The following is a 21,762-nucleotide window of genomic DNA, read 5'->3' as shown; positions in this document are numbered from 1 at the left end:
AGTCCAAAGACATAAGTACAGGATTATTCAGGCTTGTATCTTAGATCAAACCATCTTCAGCTGCTCCACCCATTACCATTCTTCCAACACAAGATTAGAATTGGGGACATTCGCTGTTTGTGGTGTGACTTTCCGCACCATTTGTGACTCATTACATATCAGTCCACATCCACATGCAGTTAGACCTGGACAAATTCCAGGCTTGGGATAGCAAGTGGCAAGTATGACATAAGTCACACAAGTACCAGGCAATGACAATCGCCAATAAAACTTAATCTGACCATCACCCCTTGATGTTCAATGCATTACAATAAATGAATCACAATTATCAACATCCTAGAAGTTAGTATTGATCAGAGATTGAACTGGATCAGCTATAAAAATACAGTGCCTAAAATAACAGGTCAAGGTTAAAATTCTGTACCAAGTAATTCACCTCCTGTTTCCCTAGATCCTGTCAACTATCAGCAGGGCACAGGTCAGGAGTGTGATGAAATAACCAACATTTGCCTAGTTGGCAAGCTCCAACAAGAAGCTTGACACCATTCAGGACAAAGATGTCTGCTTAACTAGCATCCCATCAATCACCATCAACATTCAACCCCCTCACCGCTGATGCATAATACCACCCACAAAATACACTGCAGTAACTCACTGAGCCTCCTTGGGGACCTTCCATACCTGCAACTTCTAAATGTAATTCAATTCCAAAGCAGATTTGCTGATTCTTTTCAAGACAAAATGTGAATAGCACATTTTACGTTAGACACCAATTTTTCAATTACCTCAACAATCTGGAGGTAAAGCATAATTTTACCAGGCTCTTTAAGTCATGTTTGGCAGTACAGGCTTGAAACAATTAGGAAAAAAGACTTTAGACAGGGATGCTGAACTGTTCTCATCTCTTCCCACCTTTCCCAGAGATATCTTCTCTGCAAATAAGAGCAACCTGCCTGGCAGCAATAGAAAGCCCATTGAGCTTGTTAATGAAGTAATCATCTAGTACTTTGAGGTCTGTGGAATATTACTGGTGATACAGTGTCTACAGCTCAACAATTCACAGGAGACAAGATAAAATGGAAGCTTGATGCAACAAGACAATGATGTGCTTGTGGTCACGTACACGCAGAAGTTTACAATATCATGGTTATTAGCTGGGCATGGGTGTCAATGAAAGCGCTAGTAGTGAAAATGCAGATGTTATTTCTTCTAACTGTTTAGTGCCTTCATTTCCTCCTCTCCTTCTCATCCCATGCACCTCAATGTAGATACAATGAATGTTGCTGTCGTGGTAATCATGCACTCTGAATCTTCGTCCTGCCTCCTCAAACATCCACCACCTATTCAGATTGTGATCCTACACTATTAAACAGATGCCTCGGAGAAGATTGCATCAGCAGTCCTGCTGCTTTTGATGCAATTTGCAACTCAAAATGGTTTCACTATGCACAAAGGAAAAAAAACCTAAGATGGAAACATTTATCTTGAGTTAAAATCCAGACAGATTGATTGGGTGATTGTTTCTGTGACCATCTTAAAGGTTTCATTATGAAATGTATTTTGAGCCATCTCAATCTAGTACCAAAAGGGTTTTACACCACAGGTAAACCTACATTTAGGACTAAATGTACAATTTGGATCAAAAAGAGCACAGGATGGATGCTATCAGAAATGGGGGGAAAAAAATGAATAGGTGCAATCCCAATTTAGTTACTAGTGAACTTAACATAAAAAGTGCTATTTGTTCAGCCTCACTTAGAAGCACTAGGCAATGGCAAAAATCACCAACACTGGTGCAACAGGAACCAGTGGATTGAGGCAAATGGCAATTTCAGAGCAGAGGACATTTACTCTGCAAATTACCATGCTTTACTTAACGTACGTGTTCCCAATATTGTCTAGAATCCCTGAAATGAGAAGTGCTTATTTTTCAACACTACATCTATCAACTTGATACGCATGATAAACAAGTTTCTACAAATGATAGTGTCGTACCTCTGTCACATTCTCTTCTCTCTCAGACTGAGTCATATTTGTCGCCTTTCTTTCTTTCTCCCATTGCCCAACAAGTAGTTGGCTAGACACAGAGTTTTGCTTGCTGAGCATGTGGCTGGAAGTTTGGCTTGACTGGTGATGGATTTTGAGGCTACGCAAGTTCTTCTTTAAAGTTTCTAAACATTTTGTTTTAAAATTGAGAAACTAAGTCAACAATCAGCTGTCATGAAACATTCTTTAATTCAACTAACTTTTGGTTAACAAGCATAAACCTCCTAAAATAAATCATTATCTTTTGGTGACTGACAAACATGGACATTTTCTGACTTATCCACCACCAAACTCTTTCCCCACCTTCCATTAGATGTACCTTCTCCTAATCAAGGAAACACAAAATATGTTCCTTTAAATACAAATAAATGCAGAATCCTCTGATAGTTTCATAAATAAATATCACTGGGCCTCACACTTCTTATGGTCCAAACGTGATCACAGCTGCAACAAATGCACCATTCGACCTCAGTTTCCCTGGTTAATTAAATTCAAAAAAATTCAAACCCAAGTGTTCCCGCTTTTTGCTACTCATTGAGTCTTGCTGGAAAAGTGCTTGCTTGGGACTGTCAGATGGGAACAGTTGGAAGCTCTCCATGCTCCCACGGCATAGTGATATCTACTGTTTACATGAAGGTTTCTTAGGTAATGAACAGGAGGATAACAGATGACTGTAAATCATGCCATAGCATAAGTCTACAAGAGGAGAGGGCTGAAAATTGGAAAGGAGAGATAGAAATGTTTACTTGTGTGACTTTATTTGTCAGATCAAAATTAAAATATCAACTCCCCTCCACAAATACAGGTGTTAATAGATTTCAATCTTCATACAGGTGTCTTTTTTCACATTTGAGCTGGAATCTGAGGTCTGTAGTTAACCATAGGCTTCAAGACCCTAACAACAGAAGGTATTGGGTCCCATATACACATTTGACCCGGAAGTCCACCAGGAGACAAGGATATTACAGAAAAAGCTCAGGGATTGAGAGGGTGTCTTGACAAGGAGGACACCTGTCAGGCAAGCAATAAAATGAAAAATCAGACATGTCAAGCAGGCAGGTGTGGCTGGACAGTTCATTGGCACCATAGGTAGAGCCTTTCCTGCCTATTCTTGGGGCTTGGAGTCTTTAGATCTACTGTGCCTGCAGATTGTCACAAGTAAGTCATCTATGTGAAACAGGAGGGGACCAATGTGAAATAACTCCAGCGCCAATATCCCGTCACCATGTTACCATTTACATATGGAGAATCCTTGACACTGATCCAGCTCTTAGAGTCAAGATGATGTCGAACACTCTTTTTTTCTTTGAATGGTAATAGGGCTTATGTTTTCTCTACATCACACATGGATGTGTGTGCAGTGACACAAATACACCACATTGTGCAAAAAATCTTTGTTCAATATTTTTACCATCAGAAAAATACCCATGTGGCCAGAGAGTCAGTAACAAGTAAAGCCTGACACTCTGTTCTTATGTCAGCCAGGGCCTTCTGATTGGGGCTGTTAATCTGATCCAATCAGGGAACTCATTCTATGAGGTCCACATGGCTGGCCTCGTTACAATCATGACAAATGTGTTGAAGCTAAATATGATACATTAAGGAAAGTTGGAAATTTGTCAAGAGGAAATGGAAAGTCTGCAAAGGAGAATATGCAGGTTAAAGGAGTGGGCAAAAAATTTGCCAAATGGAGTATAATGTGGGAAAAGGCAAACTTGTCCATTTTAGCAAGAAGAATTTTTCTATTTAAATAGAAAATTTAATCTTTTCTTCGGTGGCAGTTGAGGTGGGAGAAGCGATTGCAAAGACCAGAGGCCCAATGCGGAGGAAGAAGATACATTTAAAGTATATAAACTTACCTCAGGGGTTCAGCTATCTTCATTTTCTCAGCAGCAGTTGAAGTGGGAGGAACGACAGTGAGGACCAGAGGCCCGAAGGGAAGGTAAATTTAAAGTATATAAACTTCGCTCATGTATAGGCAGAGCACACAGGATTGCTGGGTAAGTGAGGCTTTATATTTGGGTGGGTGCTTTACCTGAAACACTACTCGGGTGGTGTCTCCCACCGGTCCTCCTCCTTTAACTAAAAAAAGGTCTGTGCGCTGGATTGATAAGTGGACTAGTTTTTTAAAAAAATTTCAGTAGCCTTATTGGCAATTTGGAATCGTGGGAATGGAAGTTAGGGCAGTTAAATGTTCTTCCTGCAGAATGAGAGAAGTAAGGGTCACCGTCAGTGTCCCTGCTGATTGAATCTGCGGGAAGTGCACCCAACTTCAGCTCCTCAAAAACTGCACTAGAGAACTGGAGCTAGAGCTGGACGAACTTCAGATAATTCAGGAGGTGGAGCAGGATATTGAGAGGGGTTACAGGGACGTAGTCACACTTCAGGTACAAAAAGAAAGTAGATGGGTTACCGTCAGGGGACGGAAAGGAAGCCAGCAGGTAGTGCAGGGATCCCCTGTGGACATTCCCCTCTACAAGTATGCCATTTTGAATACTGTTGGGCGGGAGGGGGGTGAACGACTTACCAGAGGTAAGCAATGGGGCACAAATGGCCCAGAGTCTCTCCCTGTTGCTCAGAAGGGAAGGGGGAAAAGAGAAGCACAGCACTAGTCATTGGGGACTCCATAGTTAGGGGGACAGATAAGCGGTTCTGTGGGAACGAGAGTGTCACGGTTTGTGTTGCCTCCCAGGTGCCAGGATTCGTGATGTCTCGAATTGGGTTTTCGGGATCCTTGAGGAGGAGGAGTTGGGCAGCCCCAAGTCGTGGTCCACATAGATACTAACGGCATAAGTAGGAAGAGAGATGGGGATTTAATGCAGTATTTCAGAGAGCTAGGGTGGAAGCTTAAGGCTAGAACAAACAGAGTTGTTATATCTGGTTTATTGGCTGTGCAATGTGCTAGTGAGGTGAGGAATAGGGAGAGAAGAGTTGAACACGTGGCTACAGGGATAGTGCAGGAAGGAGGGTTTTGGATTCCTGGGATAATTGGGGCTATTATTGGGGTAGGTAGAACTTTTACAAACAGGATGGTCTTCATCTGAACTCGAGGGCTACCAATATCCTGGGGGAGAAATTTGCTAATGCTCCCTAGGTGGGTTTAAGCTAATTCAGCAGGGGGGACGGGAACCCAAATTGTTGTATGAGTACCCAGGAGGTTGAGTAGTGAAGTCCAAAATAAGGTTTCAAGGTCACTAGAGGGCACCAGCAAGCAAGAGGTTGATTTGAAGTGTATCTCCTTCAACACCATGAGCATCCAGAATAAGGTGGGTGAACTTGCAGCATGGGTTGGTACCTGGGATTTTGATGTAGCGGCCCTATAGGAGACCTGGATAGAGCAGGGACAAGAATGGTTGCTGCAGGTTCATGGATTTAAATGTTTCAGTAAGAACAGAGAAGATGGTAAAAGGTGGGTAAAATGTTGGAAAAGGTTATAAGAGATAGGATTTATAAACATCTAGAAAGGAATAAACTGATGAGGGATAGTCAACACCGTTTGGTGAAGGGTAGGTCGTGTCTCACAAACCTTATTGAGTTCTTTGAGAAGGTGACCAAACAGGTAGATTAGATTACATTACAGTATGGAAACAGGCCCTTCGGCCCAACAAGTCCACACCGACCCGCCGAAGCGAAACCCACCCATACCCCTACATTTACCCCTTACCTAACACTACGGGCAATTTAGCATGGCCAATTCACCTGACCCTGCACATCTTTTGGACTGTGGGAGGAAACCGGAGCACCCGGAGGAAACCCACGCAGACACGGGGAGAACGTGCAAACTCCACACAGTCAGTCGCCTGAGGCGGGAATTGAACCTGGGTCTCAGGCGCTGTGAGGCAGCAGTGCTAACCACTGATGAGGTAGATGAGGGTAAAGCAGTTGATGTGGTGTATATGGATTTCAGTAAGGTGTTTGAGACGGTTCCCCACAGTAGGAGATTGCACAAAATACAGAGGCATGGAATTGAAGGTGATTTAGCAGTTTGGATCAGAAATTGGCTAGCTGAAAGAAGACGGAGGTTGGTGGTTGACAGAAAATGTTCAATCCTGGAGTTCAGTTACTAGTGGTGTAGTACTAGGATCTATTTTGTTTGTCATTTTTATAAACTATCTGGATGAGAGCGTAGAAGGATGGGTTAGTAAATTTGCGGATGACACTAAGGTCGGTAGAGTTGTGGTTAGTGCTGAAGGATGTTGTAGGTTACAGAAGGACATAGACAAGCTGCAGAGCTGGGCTGAGAGGTGGCAAATTGAGTTTAGTGGGGAAAAGTGTGAGGTGATTCACTTTGGAAAGAGCAACAGGAATGCAGAGTACTGGGCTAATGGTAAGATTCTTGGTAGTGCAGATGAGCAAAGGAATCTGTGTCCACGGGCATAGATCCCTGAAAGTTGCCACCCAGGTTGATAGGGTTCTTAAGAAGGCATACATTGTTAGCTTTTATTGTTAGAGGGATGGAGTTTCAGAGCCACAAGGTCATGCTGTAGCTGTACAAACTCTGGAATGGCCACATTTGGAGTATTGCGTACAGTTCTGGTTACCGCATTATAGAAAGAATGTGAAAGCTTTGGGAAGGGTGCAGAGGAGATTTATTAGGGTGTTGCCTGGTATGGAGGGAAGGTCTTATGAGGAAAGATGGAATGTCTTGAGGCTGTTTTTGTTAGAGAGAAGAAGGTTGAGAGGTGCCTTAATCAAGTTGTATAAAACAGAGGGTGAGATAGGGTGGACAGTGAGAGCCTTTTTCTCTCGGATGGCTATGGTTAGCATGAGGGCCCATAGCTTTAAATTGAGGGGTGATAGATATAGGACAGACGTAAGAGGTAGTTTCTATACTCAAGAGTAGTAGGGGCAAGGAACGGACTGCCTGCAACAGTAATGGACTCGTCAACTTTAAGAGCATTTAAATGGTCATTGGATAGACATATGGACGAAAATGGAATAGTGCAGGTTAGATGGGCTTCAGATTGGTTTCACAGGTCGGTGCAACATCAAGGGCTGAAGGGTCTGTACTACACTGTAATGTTCTATGTTCTATGTTCTACATGAAAAGAGAATGCAAGACTTGGTGATACAGAGGCATCTAGCAGTCCTGCCAATGAAGTACAAAGTTAGTATACAGGTACAGCAATTAATTCTGAAGGCAAATAGTGTGTTTTTTTTTAACAAGAGGAACTCAATATAAAAAGAATTTTACTGCAGCTGTACAGGCAATGGAGGGACCACATCTGGAGTACGGAGTACAGCTTTGCTTTTCTCATTTGAAAAGCACAGATGAAGGAGCTTTCCCATTTTCATTTGAAGTTTTTCAGTGAGTGAGATTCATAGTAACTAGTCCACCATGGCTTAGAGCGAATTTTCTCATACAATGATCCCCTCTTTCTCCTTAATTTTTTCTAAAAAACAATTGCATAATTAGTCATGGGACATGGGCATCACTGGTTGGGCTGGAATTTATTGCTCATCCCTGGTTGCCCTCGAGAAAATGGTGGTGAGCTGCCTGCTTGCATCGCTGCAGACTAATGCTATATGTAGACTCGTAACACCATGAGGAAAGCAGTTCCAGTATTTTGACCAAGGGATTAGAGAAGGAATGGCAATGCAATTCCAAAAAGGATTGTGAGTGCTTTGAAGAGGATCTTGCAGGTGATGGTGTTCTCACGTATCTGTTGCCTTTGTCCTCCTCGATGGAAGTGGTCAAGGCTTTGGAAGGAACTGTCCAAGGATCCTTAGTGAATTTCTGCAGTGCATCTGATAGTACATACTACAGCTACTGAGCATCAATTGTGGAGAGGGTGGATGTTTGCGGATGTGGTGTCAATCTAGCAGACTCCTGTTGTTGCAGCTGCAGTCATCTGAGGATATATTCCATTATATTGTGCACTTGTGCGTTGTAGATGGTGGACAGGCTTTGAGAGTCAGCAGGGAAGTTACTTGTTGCAATATTCCTAGCCACTGCTCGGCTCTTCTGTACACATATGGCTAATTCAGTACAGTTTTTGGTCAATGGTAATGCCCAGGATGTTGATAGTGATGGATTTAGTGATAGTAAGATCATTGAATGACATAGAACATAGAAGAATACAGCGCAGTACAGGCCCTTCGGCCCTCGATGTTGCGCCGATCCAAGCCCACCTAACCTACATTAGCCCACTATCCTCCATATGCCTATCCAATGCCCGCTTAAATGCCCATAATGAGGGAGAGTCCACACTGCTACTGGCAGGGCATTCCATGAACTCACAACTCGCTGAGTAAAGAACCTACCCCTAACATCTGTCCTATACCTACCCCCCTTAATTTAAAGCTATGCCCCCTTGTAATAGCTGACTCCATACATGGAAAAAGATTCTCACTGTCGACCCTATCTAAACCCCTAATCATCTTATACACCTCTATCAAGTCACCCCTAAACCTTCTTTTCTCCAATGAAAACAACCCCAAGTGCCTCAGCCTTTCCTCATACGATCTTTCTGCCATACCAGGCAACATCCTGGTAAACCTCCTCTGCACCCGTTCCAGTGCCTCCACATCCTTCCTATAGTATGGCGACCAAAACTGCACACAATACTCCAGATGCGGCCGCACCAGAGTCTTATACAACTGCAACATGACCTCAGTACTCCGGAACTCAATTCCTCTACCAATAAAAGCCAGTACGCCATATGCCTTCTTCACTGCACTATTTACCTGGGTGGCAACTTTCAAAGATCTGTGTACATGGACACCAAGATCCCTCTGCTCATCCACACTACCAAGTATCCGTCCATTAGCCCAGTACCCCATCTTTTTATTACTCTTACCAAAGTGAATCACCTCACACTTAGCTACATTGAACTCCATTTGCCACCTTTCTGCCCAGTTCTGCAGCTTATCTATATCCCGCTGTAACCTGCCACATCCTTCCTCACTGTCTACAACTCCTCCGACTTTCATATCATCCGCAAACTTGCTCACCCAACCTTCTAACCCCTCCTCCAGGTCATTTATAAAAATGACAAACAGCAATGGTCCCAAAACAGATCCTTGCGGAACACCGCTAGTGACGGTACTCCAAGATGAACCTTTGCCATCAATTATCACCCTCTGTCTTCTTCCAGCCAGCCAACTCCTAATCCAAACCTCCAACTCACCCTCAATGCCATACCTCCGTATTTTTTGCAGTAGTCTACCATGGGGAACCTTATCAAACGCCTTACTAAAATCCATATACACCACATCTACCGCTTTCCCCTCGTCCACCTCCTTAGTCACCTTCTCAAAGAATTCAATAAGGTTTGTGAGGCATGACCTGCCCTTCACAAAACCATGCTGACTATCCTTGATCACATTATTCCTATCCAGATGTTCATAAATCCTATCCCTTACAATTCTCTCTAAGATTTTGCCCACAACAGAAGTGAGACTCACCGGCCTATAGTTACTAGGGTTATCCCTACTCCCCTTCTTGAACAAGGGAACCACATTTGCTAGCCTCCAATCTTCTGGCACTACTCCTGTAGACAACAAGGACATAAAAATCAAGGCCAATGGCTCTGCAATCTCCTCCCTTGCTTCCCAGAGAATCCTAGGATAAATGCCATCAGGCCCAGGAGACTTATCTATTTTCACCCTTTCCAGAATTTCCAACACCTCTTCTCTACATACCTCAAAGCCATCCATTCTACTTAATTGTGACTCAATACTCACATTGACAACAATGTCCTGTTCCTGATTGAATGAATACTTTTCGTCAGTATTCAATGTCTTCCCAATCTCTTCAGCCTCCACACGCAACTTCCCACTACTATCCTTGACTGGACCTATTCCTACCCTAGTCATTCTTTTATTCCTGACATACCTATAGAAATCCTTAGGGTTTTCCCTAATCCTACCAACTAAGGACCTTTCATGTCCCCTCCTTGCTGCTCTTAGCTCTCTCTTCAGGTCCTTCCTGGCTACCTTATAACTCTCACTCGCCCCAATTGAACCTTCACGCCTCATCTTTACATAGGCCGCCCTCTTCCATTTAACAAGGGATTCCAATTCCTTATTAAACCACGGCTCCCTCACACGACCCTTTCCTCCCTGCCTGATGGGTACATACTTATCAAGGACACTCAATAGTTGCTCCTTGAACAAGCTCCACATATCAATTACGCCCTTGCCTTGAAGCTTACTTTTCCAAGCCACACATCCTAAGTCATGCCTCACCGCATCATAATTTCCCTGCCCCCAGCTATAACTCTTGCCCTGTAGTGCACACTTATCCCTCTCCATCACTAGAGTAAAAGTCACCGAATTGTGGTCACAGTCCCCAAAGTGCTCAACTACCTCTAATTCTAACACCTGGCCTGGTTCATTACCCAGAACCAAATCCAGTATGGCCTCACCTCTTGTTGGCCTATCTACATATTGTGTCAGGAAACCCTCCTGCACACATTGGACAAACACTGACCCATCTAACGAACTTGAGCTATAGCTTTCCCAATCAATATCAGGAAAGTTAAAGATGGTTAGATGGTCTCTCACTGGAGATGGTCATTCTTTGGTATTTGCATGGCGTGCTTTTGGGGACTTCACAGGAACTGCACAACCAGAGGTGGAAATGCTCATCACCACTACCAGCAGCTTCCTCTTTTCACACCCTTGGAAGCACAGTTGAAGGCCAACTACGAACCACTTCAGAAGCATGTAAGCCAGTAATTGGGCCTCACAGTTGGCTGCTTTTACCCAACACATGGCCCAGGGGAAAGGAAAATCACTTCCTTCTTCACAGACAGGCACCTTGAGATGCAGGTGGAGTTGTGATACAGAAAACACCAGTCTTTTATCCAACTGCCATAGGAGGCCATGCCATCAGATACACAAAGATTGTCGCCCAGGTCAGAGCTGTGCCCCAAGTGAAAAGAGAATCCCAGCATTACAGAAAGAGCAAAAACAAATTGCTTGAGAAACTCAGCCACTCTCACAGCATCTATGGAGGGAAAGCAGAATGAATGCTTTGAATCCAGTGACTCTTCATCAGATGATCTGGGTCTCAATCCAGGGGTAGGGACCCTACCAATGCACCACAAGAGGGCTCCATCACTAATATTAACCTATTTTTCTATACAATTTGTTTAGAGATATTAGTACATACAGGTAGACTTGAACTCAGGCTTCTGTTCCAGAGGCAGGGACATGGCCACTGCACCACAACAGAATCCATCTCGAATGTTAAATGTAGGTATTTAAAGTGGGACCACCTAAAGATATCAAACATATAATCAAAGGGTAGCAAGACATTTATTCGACAACACAAAGGTTGAGGAATTTAAAAATAGGATTCACATAAAAATAGGATTTGCATAAAATAGAGACTTCTTGCCTTGTAGCTAAGGAAATCTGAAACAATTAAAAGTAGTCAAATCCAGCTCATTCATCCTTGAAACAGCTTCTGATTAGATTAACTCCGACATCGTAGTCACTGCTATGCATGCTGCCTTGGTTGACCCTCCTCATCAATGTCCTGAACCTCAGTCTTATCTTCATCCTAAGATTGCTGTTAACTCATTTTATTTGCAACCAGAGCATCATCCTTTTGTCTGCTCTAGTTATGAAGGGTACAGAATTCAAGTCACCCTTTGTGGGTTGTGCTGTAAGGCACTGTAAGAACAGTAAAGACATCAAAGCCTCATCTTGAGGAGACCTGTGGTCAAAGTGTAATTAATGTTACACCTTTGTTCTGAGTTTCGTAAAATGCAATACTTGAAGGAGGCATCCCTTGTCTCTTATTAGCCATCTCTGCATGACCTAGCAATTATGGGAAAGATGCAGGAACCTCGAAAATAAGAGTTGTGACTCCCCCTGTTACAGGCATGGGAAGGGGTATATGAAGGGGTTTTCTCTCTGGAGAAAATGGCATCAGGAAAAATCCTGGATCCATTAATACTTTGAAGACTGGACATCAAATAGATCATTACTTGTTCCTTAAACAAGCTGCTGACATAAAACCTGTGAGCAGCTGTGACTTTGACAGCCACAGAGATGACATTGCCACTCAGTTGTTGAGTGAAAGTCTTCCTCCAGTAGATGACTTAGTTCAGAGATTATAGGACAGGAAACATCCTTTCCACAGTTAAAGAAAATGAGTGAGGCACGTAGATTGTGGTATAATCATTCTCCTTCATGGACTTTTACCTACTGTACTTGATGAAGTTGTAATTGCTGTCTCTTTTTATGTTGTCTTGGAAGCACCAAAATCACAGCCTCCAGAAATGGCATTCTCCATGTGAGATTTGTCAGTAGGTAATCTGTGGGAAATGTCAGGAAGGCAATACCTTGTAATTCAAGGCACACCTTAACCCCCATATTATAATAAATGAAGCGTCGTATCATACCCTCTCAAAGTGTGGCATGGAGGCTCCTCAAATTCATTGTCATGACTCCTTCAGGATCTCTGAGTTATTATTGGATACTCTCATATGTTGTACAACAAAATTTTCATCTTATAGAATTCTGCCAGTCAGCCATCGTGATAGGCTTGGCTTGAGATGTGGAGAAGAGACAATGTACATTTGAGAGAGAAGCTGGCAGCTATGAAGCCTGTTTTCTAGTGCTTGCTTTAGAATGTGATTATGAAATGGGAACTTTGTGCATTTTTAAGTGCCTTATTTTCATTATATTTGCTTAGCTAGAATAGCAATTAGTGCAGGCAATGTAACACTCATGATTGCATGAGGCTGTGGGTTTAAATATGCATTCTTGGACAATGCTGATAAAGTGCACATTGAAGTCAGATGACCGGCTTTAATGAATCAGAGGAGACATAATTACTGCAATTGCTCAGAGGTGCAGTCTGATTTCCAGGAGTTTTTTTTCCCAAAAAAGGGTTTTTAAAAAAAAGTAATTTAGTCCACCCACATTGTGTGTAGTTATGGCTCAAATAATTTTCAATGAAAATGGCAATGTTAAACTTTATATCAGTGTAAATCACTTGCGGATTCCAAGTGATGCACAATTCTATCCCATCCTTCATATTTTCTTTTGTGTTCCTGCCCCTGGGCCCCAACAACTTTGCAGTTTCTTTGCTTACTGAATCCCTTTACATACCAATAACATCCAAACTTTACCCTCCAAGCACTGACTTTGAAAATTCCTATGCCCTTGGTAATGCTATACTCTCCCAATGTTACTATTCCTTTTTTTAAAATTCATTCATAGAATGTGGGTATCATTGGCTGGGCGAGCAATTCTTCCCCACCTAGAAGACATTGCTGACGTGTGGAGTCTCAGATAGTCATCATTAGACACTTAACCCAGAGTTTTACGGAATTCAAATTCCACAATCTATCATGATGGGATTCAATTCTAGGTCCCTGGATTAAATTGGCTTGTGATAACACCACCAGGCCATTTCCTTTCCTGTTTGAACCATTCCTGCCAGAGCTCCCAGTCTTTTCCTTTTCATTATGAGCTTCCACCTACTATCTAAAATTTACTCCAGTTATCACCAGCCCCTCAGCAACATAGTACAATAAAGTCCATCCTCAGACTGGAGTTGCCCCCTTTTCCCAAGACTCTCAGGAATGCTCTCTGACCATTACTGATCAAACTATTTGACTGTGGCCTACATCCTAGACACACTTGACAGAACAGCTCTGGTTGTAGCCTGACTTCTGGTCTGTTGTCTCATTAGTACCTTGGGTAGCCTATCTATAGTCTGTGGACTGCTTGCACAAAATCTATCAGATTGACAGCGGTTCAAACCCCAGAATGAAAGACACAGATCCTCTGGTAGGAGTGGGGCCTGACTGACCATGACCAATCTCCTGGGCTGGAATAGGATAGGCTCCTTAATTGACAGTGCTGGTATCCAGTGTCTGACAGCAAATCCCTTCACGCAAGGACCAATCCCCTTTACCTCCACGCAGGGCCATTTTTTTGAGGTACATGCAAAGTATGTGGCAATGTAGTGAACTGCTGGCAGGTCTGACACTGGAGTGCCATTGTATACACCCCCTATCTGACGGGCAGACTGACTGTTCAGTCCTCCCCACTGTCATAAGATTCCTAACTACACTAAAAAGCAATGCAAGCCATAGAGGCTGGCAGTCTGAAACGGAGCAATAAAGACCCTGTGCACTAAGAAATTAATGTCACTTACATAGGCTGATAACTTGTAAATCAGTGCTGAGGTCAATCAGTCCTAAGAAAGAAATCTGAAAGTAGCATAAGCTGGTAGCCTTCAAATAAGCAGTAAAATGAGTGAGAGTGCTAAGAAGCAAGCTGAGAGCCACAGGATGTACATGTCCATGTGAGTGAAAAAAAATAAGCTATGTTCATGAGATAAGTGTCTCCCAGTGCATAACATGAAAAGGCATACAAGTCATAGGTATCCTTGAGCTCTAAAGTAAAGTTTTGAAGGGCTGAAGTGGTATCTGAGTTGGTCCACAGGCAGGCTTAATGATGCAGTTAGGTTGGTGGTTTGCTAATAATGACTTGTGGGGATAAGTTGGTTGCTGTCTGCAGTGGCTGTCATAGCATGTATATTTCCTGTAAGAGTCGCCAAGTAGCAACAGAAGGCAGGACGTGCCCTTCCCTAAGGGATCAGTTCTGACCATTATACCTATAGATATCAACTCAAATGAGAATAGATTGGAATTCACATTGTCAAGTACTTTGCTGGTATGAATCAGCTATGCCCTTCTTTAGCCCACTCAGGCTGACAGAACGCATTAATTAACTATTTTGATGATATGCAAGTGGTATAGATTTGTGCTGGTTAAAGATTATATATTATAGTTACCAACTCACTGAAAAAGTCACAACTGGTAGATAAGTGTCAAGCATGTAAGGGTTTAAGGCTTTAACCCCAATGTAGAGTTTAAAGCTTTCAGGAATTTTCCAGCACCAGTCACTGGATTTTGATCAAGGACAGCAATCCTTGCTGCTTCTTTCATCTTACACTATGTGAGCTGGCCATGTTAAATTGCCCATAGTGTTAGGCAAAGGGGTAAACGTAGGGGAATGGGTCTGGGTGGGTTGCGCTTCGGCGGGTCGGTGTGGACTTGTTGGGCCGAAGGGCCTGTTTCCACACTAAGTAATCTAAACTAATGTGATCTAATCTAAAACAGAGATCAATTGAAGTGTCCATACTTTGGGACCTGTGGCATACAAATAGTTGTAACACCAATAACAAAAAGGCAACACATTGGAAGTCCTCAGTTAGCAATCTTTATTCATGATTACTAGTCATTTTCTAAGCATACCTACGTGAACAATACAAGGTTTTGAAACTCTTGATCCATTAAGTAAAGCAACTGAATGGTCTATTATCGATCTTCCAGCTCAACAATGACTATTAAACACAATTACAGCAATGTAAAACAATAAATAAAAGGTCTAATGAAGAGGCTAGATAGGGATGGTGATGGAGCTAAACAAATAAGATTTATCATGTTATGCCTGAAGACCCAATCCAGAGTCTATTGTATCTTACCTTCATTCTGTCCTTTCCTTTTTTTTTGTTCTTCTTTGCAGTCTCTTATGCCTTCACCATTCTTCTTCTGATTGTCATTATGTACTCCTTCATAAGTGGAGAATATTGACTGTGTTTCACTGGATGAATCACTCCATCCAGAATAGCCTACAATTAGAAAGAATGCATTGCTCTAATGGTTCTTTGCTAAGGAAAGGTAAACAACAATTTGTATTTACATATGGCATTTGTAAAAAATCCAAAAGGACCTTCAGATACCACTTTTTTTGCAGACAACTCTACAAGCTCATAAATCAACAGAAATTCTTAAAAATTAAGAAATTTGGTTTGGAAGTTGCTCATTTTTCCATTCGTACATAGGGTTGATAACTGGTTTACAAAACTCACTAGTAATTTATTTAATCTCTCACAGATGTGTGTTCTTTACAAATCTACATTACTGCATCTGAAAACAGTTTACAGAACACTTTAAGAAACCTACTAGCTATCTATTGTGCACTCTGATTTACATACCAGTCTGAAAAAAACAGTTTGGAAAAAAGTGAATAAAGGTGCCAACATCCTCAAATTGGTTAAGATATATTTTTGCTAATTCACCATTTTGCTAATTTCTCTCTTCCCATTGTACTACAATGAGTTCAGTGATGCCCTCGAGGGAAGACAACCAAGCCAATCATACATGTGACTCTAAGTCAGAGTCCCACACTCTACACATAACTCTGGACTTCCTCTGGACTACTAGGTATGGGGAATAAATACTAACAAAAATATTTTAATCCTTCTAATACAATGTATTTTTTGACAAAATTTTATGTCATTAAGCAATGTGTTCAAACTGTCGAAGGAAGAGGACAAATAAAATCAGAAAGGAGCAATTCTTCAAATTGTTTTTCAGAGGCCACTTAGTGGAAGCATTTTGTACTGACGTTATCATTATTTCTTAAATAATGTTGGTAAATTTCCCTTAAATGATTTCATGTTTAATATTAGATATTACCAGGAGTGATAATTTTCATTATGCAAATTTCAAAAAGGCAAGGAACACCCAAAAATGCCAACATAAGTAATATGTAATATTTACATAAAGCTTCAATGTCATTTTTAGCTAAAATTGGTTACAATTTAAGTCAACCTCTCAATGTTTCAATGTCAGAATTTCCATTCTTGGTTTCAAATCGGTTCATAACGCACTTGTGTCACAAGGTGACCAAGGGGTCCCATCCTAATGGGTCCAAGGCCCTAAACTCTCCCCACAATGTTCAACCCTCCTAGGTTGCCCTCCCTTCATTGTCACTCAACATCTAGAGTCCACCACACTACATCCTTACTGACCACCACTCCCCTTCCTCACCACCCTCAAACACCTACAAAGTTCTGAATCACTGCAGTTAATTTCCTCATTGGAATAGAGCACATTTGTAGCCAACATTCAACAAGCATGATCAGTGCATGTAGAGTTGATGGCCTCAGATCAGCTGGCAGTTCTCGGAGCAAAAGCACTTCCTGTTCTGAGGAGCAGAAGTCCCACTGCCAACCAACTATCAGTAAATGACTGTAGGGCAGCTGCTCTTCCCCTGGACAGGCTATTGCTAGCTTGGTTTTACACAGGTCAATTAGGGACCACAGTGTCCTGTATAAATTACCCAAGGACGTTAGCCTGTGTCAGAGTTTCCATGAACCACAAGGCATTTCCTACATCAATCCTGTTAATGAGAATAAATGGGAGTCAGAATATGTAAATTACTGAACTCCAAAACTGTCAGTATGAACAAATACTGCTTTCCATTTAGTAGCTTCCAATTTCATTTTACATATGTTCTTGCTTGTGGCTCTCATCAGCTGGGCAAGCATTTATTGCCCATTCCTATTTACCGTTAGGAAAGTGATAGCGAGCTACCTTCTTGAGCCACTGCAGTCCATTTACTTTGGGCAGATGTACAATTCCATTGGGGAGGAGTAGGGACAGGGAGGGGAGTTCCAGGATTTTGACCAAGCAACACTGAAGGCATGGTGATATTTCCAAGTCAGGAAGGTGAGCGGCTTGAAGAAAAACTTCCAGATGACAATCTTCCCATGTATCTGCTACCCACGTCCTTTCAAAAATTGTGGTATTCAAGGATTTAGAAGCTGTTGTCTAAGCAGCCTTGGTGAATTTTTGCATTTTATCTTGGAGATGGTATGCAATGCTCCTACTGACTATCAAGATTCTTAGCCTTTGATCTGCCCTTATAGCTACAGCGTAACATGGCTAATCCAGTTCAACTTCTGGTCAATGGTAACCCCTAAATGTTGATATTGGCATTGCTGAATGCATCACTGTCATTAAATGTCAAAGATAATGGTTAGAGTGTCCCTCGTTAGAGATTAATGGCTGGCATTTGTATGGCATAAATGTCACTTGCCATTTGTCAGCCCAAAGCTGAACATTATCCAGGCCTTGCTGCATTCAGACATGTACTGATTCATTGTTTGAGGAGTCGTGAAAGGTGCTGTACTTTGCACCACAATTAATGAACATCCCTACCTCTGACCTTATGATGGAAGGAAAATTATTGATGAAATAAATGAAGCTGATAGGGCCTATGACACCATGGTAGGACACCAATTCCTCCAAAAAAAAGTTAAAAGTTTTCAGAAATGTTGTTCTATTTTTGGATTAAATAGACTGGATTTGTCAGACATGCAGAGATAAAAATGGGAGAAATATCCAAGACACAATTATCCAAACACCTACCTTAAATATTCTATCCTCTGAATGCTGTTGTTGGAATGGAGTGAGATCAGCAAAAAGCCCACCCAGCAGCTGCAGGTGGTCAATTAGATCCATTATTGGGAAAGATTTCAGCATTGAAATTTTCCTGATACCAAGAATGTATCTTGCTAGGGCTCATCATTTAAATGGAGGCAGTCTCCTGGTAGCAGGGTTGGGTCCATACAGGCCTCCTCACCATCGACTCGGTAGTAAACCAGGTTGCATTAGCTATACCTACAGGATATCCCTGTTCAGACTCATTGCCTGAGGATGTGCATGGAGTGATTGTTAAATTTTATGATGCTGCAAAGTGTCCCCTTTTGATGTACCCTCTCAGTCTCATGCCTATTTCAACAGTTGCTAGCTTTCAGCTGAGCTGCTAGACAGACATCAATGCATCTTCCTACTTCCAAGTTCGCTATTTGGACACAGCTCCTGGAGGCAGCTTCTTAATTGGCTGTTTCCCACCACAGTCTCTTTTGGTGTTCTATCTGGAAGTGACACCGCAAATATTGTAACCCTACTGGGATAATCCAGTTCAATGTCCTTGAGAGGAGCATGGTTTTGCTTGTATAGAAAATATGGCTCAGGATAAACTGCCATATAACGTTCTTTAAAATTAAGCATTTCTGCATTCATACTACCCTGCAAGGCATTCATTAAAAGATAAATGGGAAAGGTGACACTACAAATGGATGAGGCAATGATAACCCAAGTCAATGTGTTTGTTGATAAGAGTTCCAGTTGGAATTCCATGCTTCTAGGAATTTTCACGCGTGTCTCTGATTGGATTGGATGTGTTGTCCCAGTCGAGGTGATGTCCTTCCTCATCCGCATGTGAGGATACTAGTGAGGATGGGTCATGTCTTTTGTGGCTAGTTGATGTTTATGTATCCTGATGGCTAGTTTTCTGCTGCCTGGGACAACACATCCATCCTAAGAAAAGCCAAATAGAGTCACGCACGAGAATTCCTTGAAGCATGGCGTTCCAATTAACTTGGATCCTATTTACCACCTCCAGAGAAAAAGAACAGGAAATGACATCACTACAGTAAATGGCATCACCAACCCAAGGTAAGTCAAACATATAAATAGAAAGCGGCTACAACCACCGGTGTTTGATCCCGAGGATCATTGAAGATGTTACCTAGTATGGTGACAAAACATCTGAAAACAAATCTTCAGGCTCAACGAGCAAATCTATATCCAGAACCTCAAGATTTGTAGCTCAAGTTCTCAAAACTCGCTTGTCTTACTCCAATTAAGAACTTTAATGAAAGGCCTATCCTTTTCCATAATTATTTTAAAACTAGTAATCACTAGTCCCAGAACGTTCTTCTACTAACACTTCAATTACTTGCCCTGTCTTAATTCCCGAAAAATGATCAAGTTCTGCTCCTTCTCTAGTAATTATCAATATGTAAATATTAAAATTTCTTGAATATATTTTAAAAATGTTTTTATTGAAACATTTTTCTTTATAAAATTAGAAAGTTACAAAAACAGAAAAATATAACTTCGTAACATCAAAAACAGTAAACAACTATACTACTCTACAAAAGACATTAAAACTACGCTTATTAAAATCAATAAATAAATAAAGCCGCTCAGTGCAATAGGACCATAGTTCTCAACCTTCAAGAGCATCAATTATTAAACTCAGATTTGTTTGAAATTCTTCCTCTCAGCCTTAGGTTTCTCAGACCAAACTATCATGGCTAGACAAAAACCCTCAGCAAAATGGCAGACAGATCTGCTTCCAGGTAATTTAAAAAAAGGGTTGTCACGTCTTGTAAAAGTTGTTCATTTTCTGGTGCACCATACTTGTAAAAAAGTCTAAAGGAATGTGTTCCATAATTGAGTTACACCACCCTGACACACCCAGGTGTTTCTCAGACACCCAGCACATGAGAATGTTCTTCCTCACACAAAATCTAAGGGAGGTAAATTCAGCAGACTCAGGAGCAAAGAGACTGGGTTCACCTTGACTTTGGTCCCCATTACCCCCCCATTACTCCTGCCACAGCGCTTCAATATGCACAGAGCCTGTGGCAGGACCACAAACAATGAGTGAGGGTACCTGTTATTTATTTTACATTTGGAGCATATCGAAGATGGGTCCCTGCTTAAATTTTGTAAGATGATCTGGGACCAGATAAGCCCTATGAAAAATCTTAACTGCATAGCATAGGTTTTATTAGATATTGAAATCCTCTTCGCATTCTCACAAATATCTTCCCATGTTTCTGAAGTGATCTCAACTCCTAATTCTCTCTCTCTCAGACCTCATGTAGACACTTGATGTCACCAGAAATCTTGAACACATTTGACAAATTCTTCACCATCCAAACACTATGGCAGTCCCAGTCAATGTTTGGAAAATTAAAATCCTGTACTATTACAAACTTATTATTCTTACAAAAATTTGAGCGCCTCTACATATTTGCTTCTCAATTTCCCTCTGACTATTGAGGGGGTCTATAATATAATCTCATCAAGGTGATCATCCCTTTCTTATTTCTGAATTCAACTGATATTTTCACAGAATGATCCCTCAGAAATAGCTTTAATTGCAGCAGTAATATTTCTCTTAATCAAAAATGCCGCTCCCCCTCTTCTCTTGCCTCTCTTCCCATCCTTACTATAACATCTAAAACCCAGAACATAGAGCTGTCAGTCCTATTCTTCCCTTCGCCAATGTAAAATTATCTCATTATGGTTTTGGAGATTGGGAGCTTTTCTGCACCTTTTTCCTCATATAGTCAAATTCTATGTGGACACTAACACCTTTCAGCTCCACTTTACAAACATTGCCCAACCTGTCCATCACCTCTGTTGTTAGACTGCTTGTCTGATATATGTTCCTGAAGGAGTTTAAACTTACTGAACTAAATATTGGGAAGAGAAAAGTCACTGCCTTCAGCATCTTACACAAAATACATCCTCTCCCTGACTATCCTGTAGGATAAATCAGAACATTCCCAATCTGCATTTCCTATTGACCCCAAGCTGAGCTCTGAGGCATTATGTTCACAATAGTGATGGACTCAAAAAAACCAGGGCACAAATTAAGATTAGATTAGATTACATTACATTACTTACCGTGTGGAAACAGACTCTTCGGCCCAACAAATCCACACCAACCGTCCGAAGAGCAACCCACCCAGACTACATTTACCACTTCACTTAACACTACTGGCAATTTAGCACGGCCAGTTCACATTACCTGCAAATTTCTGGACGGTGGGAGGAAACCGGAGTACTCGGAGGAAACCCACGCAGACACGGGGAGAACATGCAAACTCCACACAGACAGTTGCCTGAGACGGGAACTGAACCCGGGGCTCTGGGGCAGCAGTGCTAACCACTGTGCCACCGTGCCGCCCCACTAATAAGAACAGAAGTAAAACAAATGTAATTTCACAATTCATTGCCCTTTATATATAAATAAACTTTACCAGAAAAAGCAAGTAGCAAATGATGTAAAACAGATGTAAAATCAAAG

General features: G+C 41.8%; 1 protein-coding gene across 1 annotated transcript in view; it reads right to left on the bottom strand.

The window, feature by feature from the left end:
• Positions 1 to 21,762, bottom strand: part of LOC122561786 (uncharacterized) — an 80,081-nt gene that overhangs the window by 15,122 nt on the left and 43,197 nt on the right. The window contains exons 7-8 of the mRNA XM_043713946.2: positions 15,506 to 15,652; positions 1,996 to 2,171 (exon numbers count right to left, since the gene is read on the bottom strand). Of these exons, the coding sequence (XP_043569881.1) occupies positions 1,996 to 2,171; positions 15,506 to 15,652 (323 nt within the window). The remainder of the gene's footprint in view (positions 1 to 1,995; positions 2,172 to 15,505; positions 15,653 to 21,762) is intronic.

This window comes from Chiloscyllium plagiosum, unplaced genomic scaffold (genome assembly GCF_037043375.1).
Source record: "Chiloscyllium plagiosum isolate Xiang-an unplaced genomic scaffold, Cpla_swu_hap1 HiC_scaffold_23, whole genome shotgun sequence".
In the NCBI taxonomy this organism is placed as follows: Eukaryota; Metazoa; Chordata; class Chondrichthyes; order Orectolobiformes; family Hemiscylliidae; genus Chiloscyllium; species Chiloscyllium plagiosum.
The sequence above is the reverse complement of the archived record's forward strand: the minus strand, read 5'-3'. Positions and strand labels throughout refer to the sequence as shown.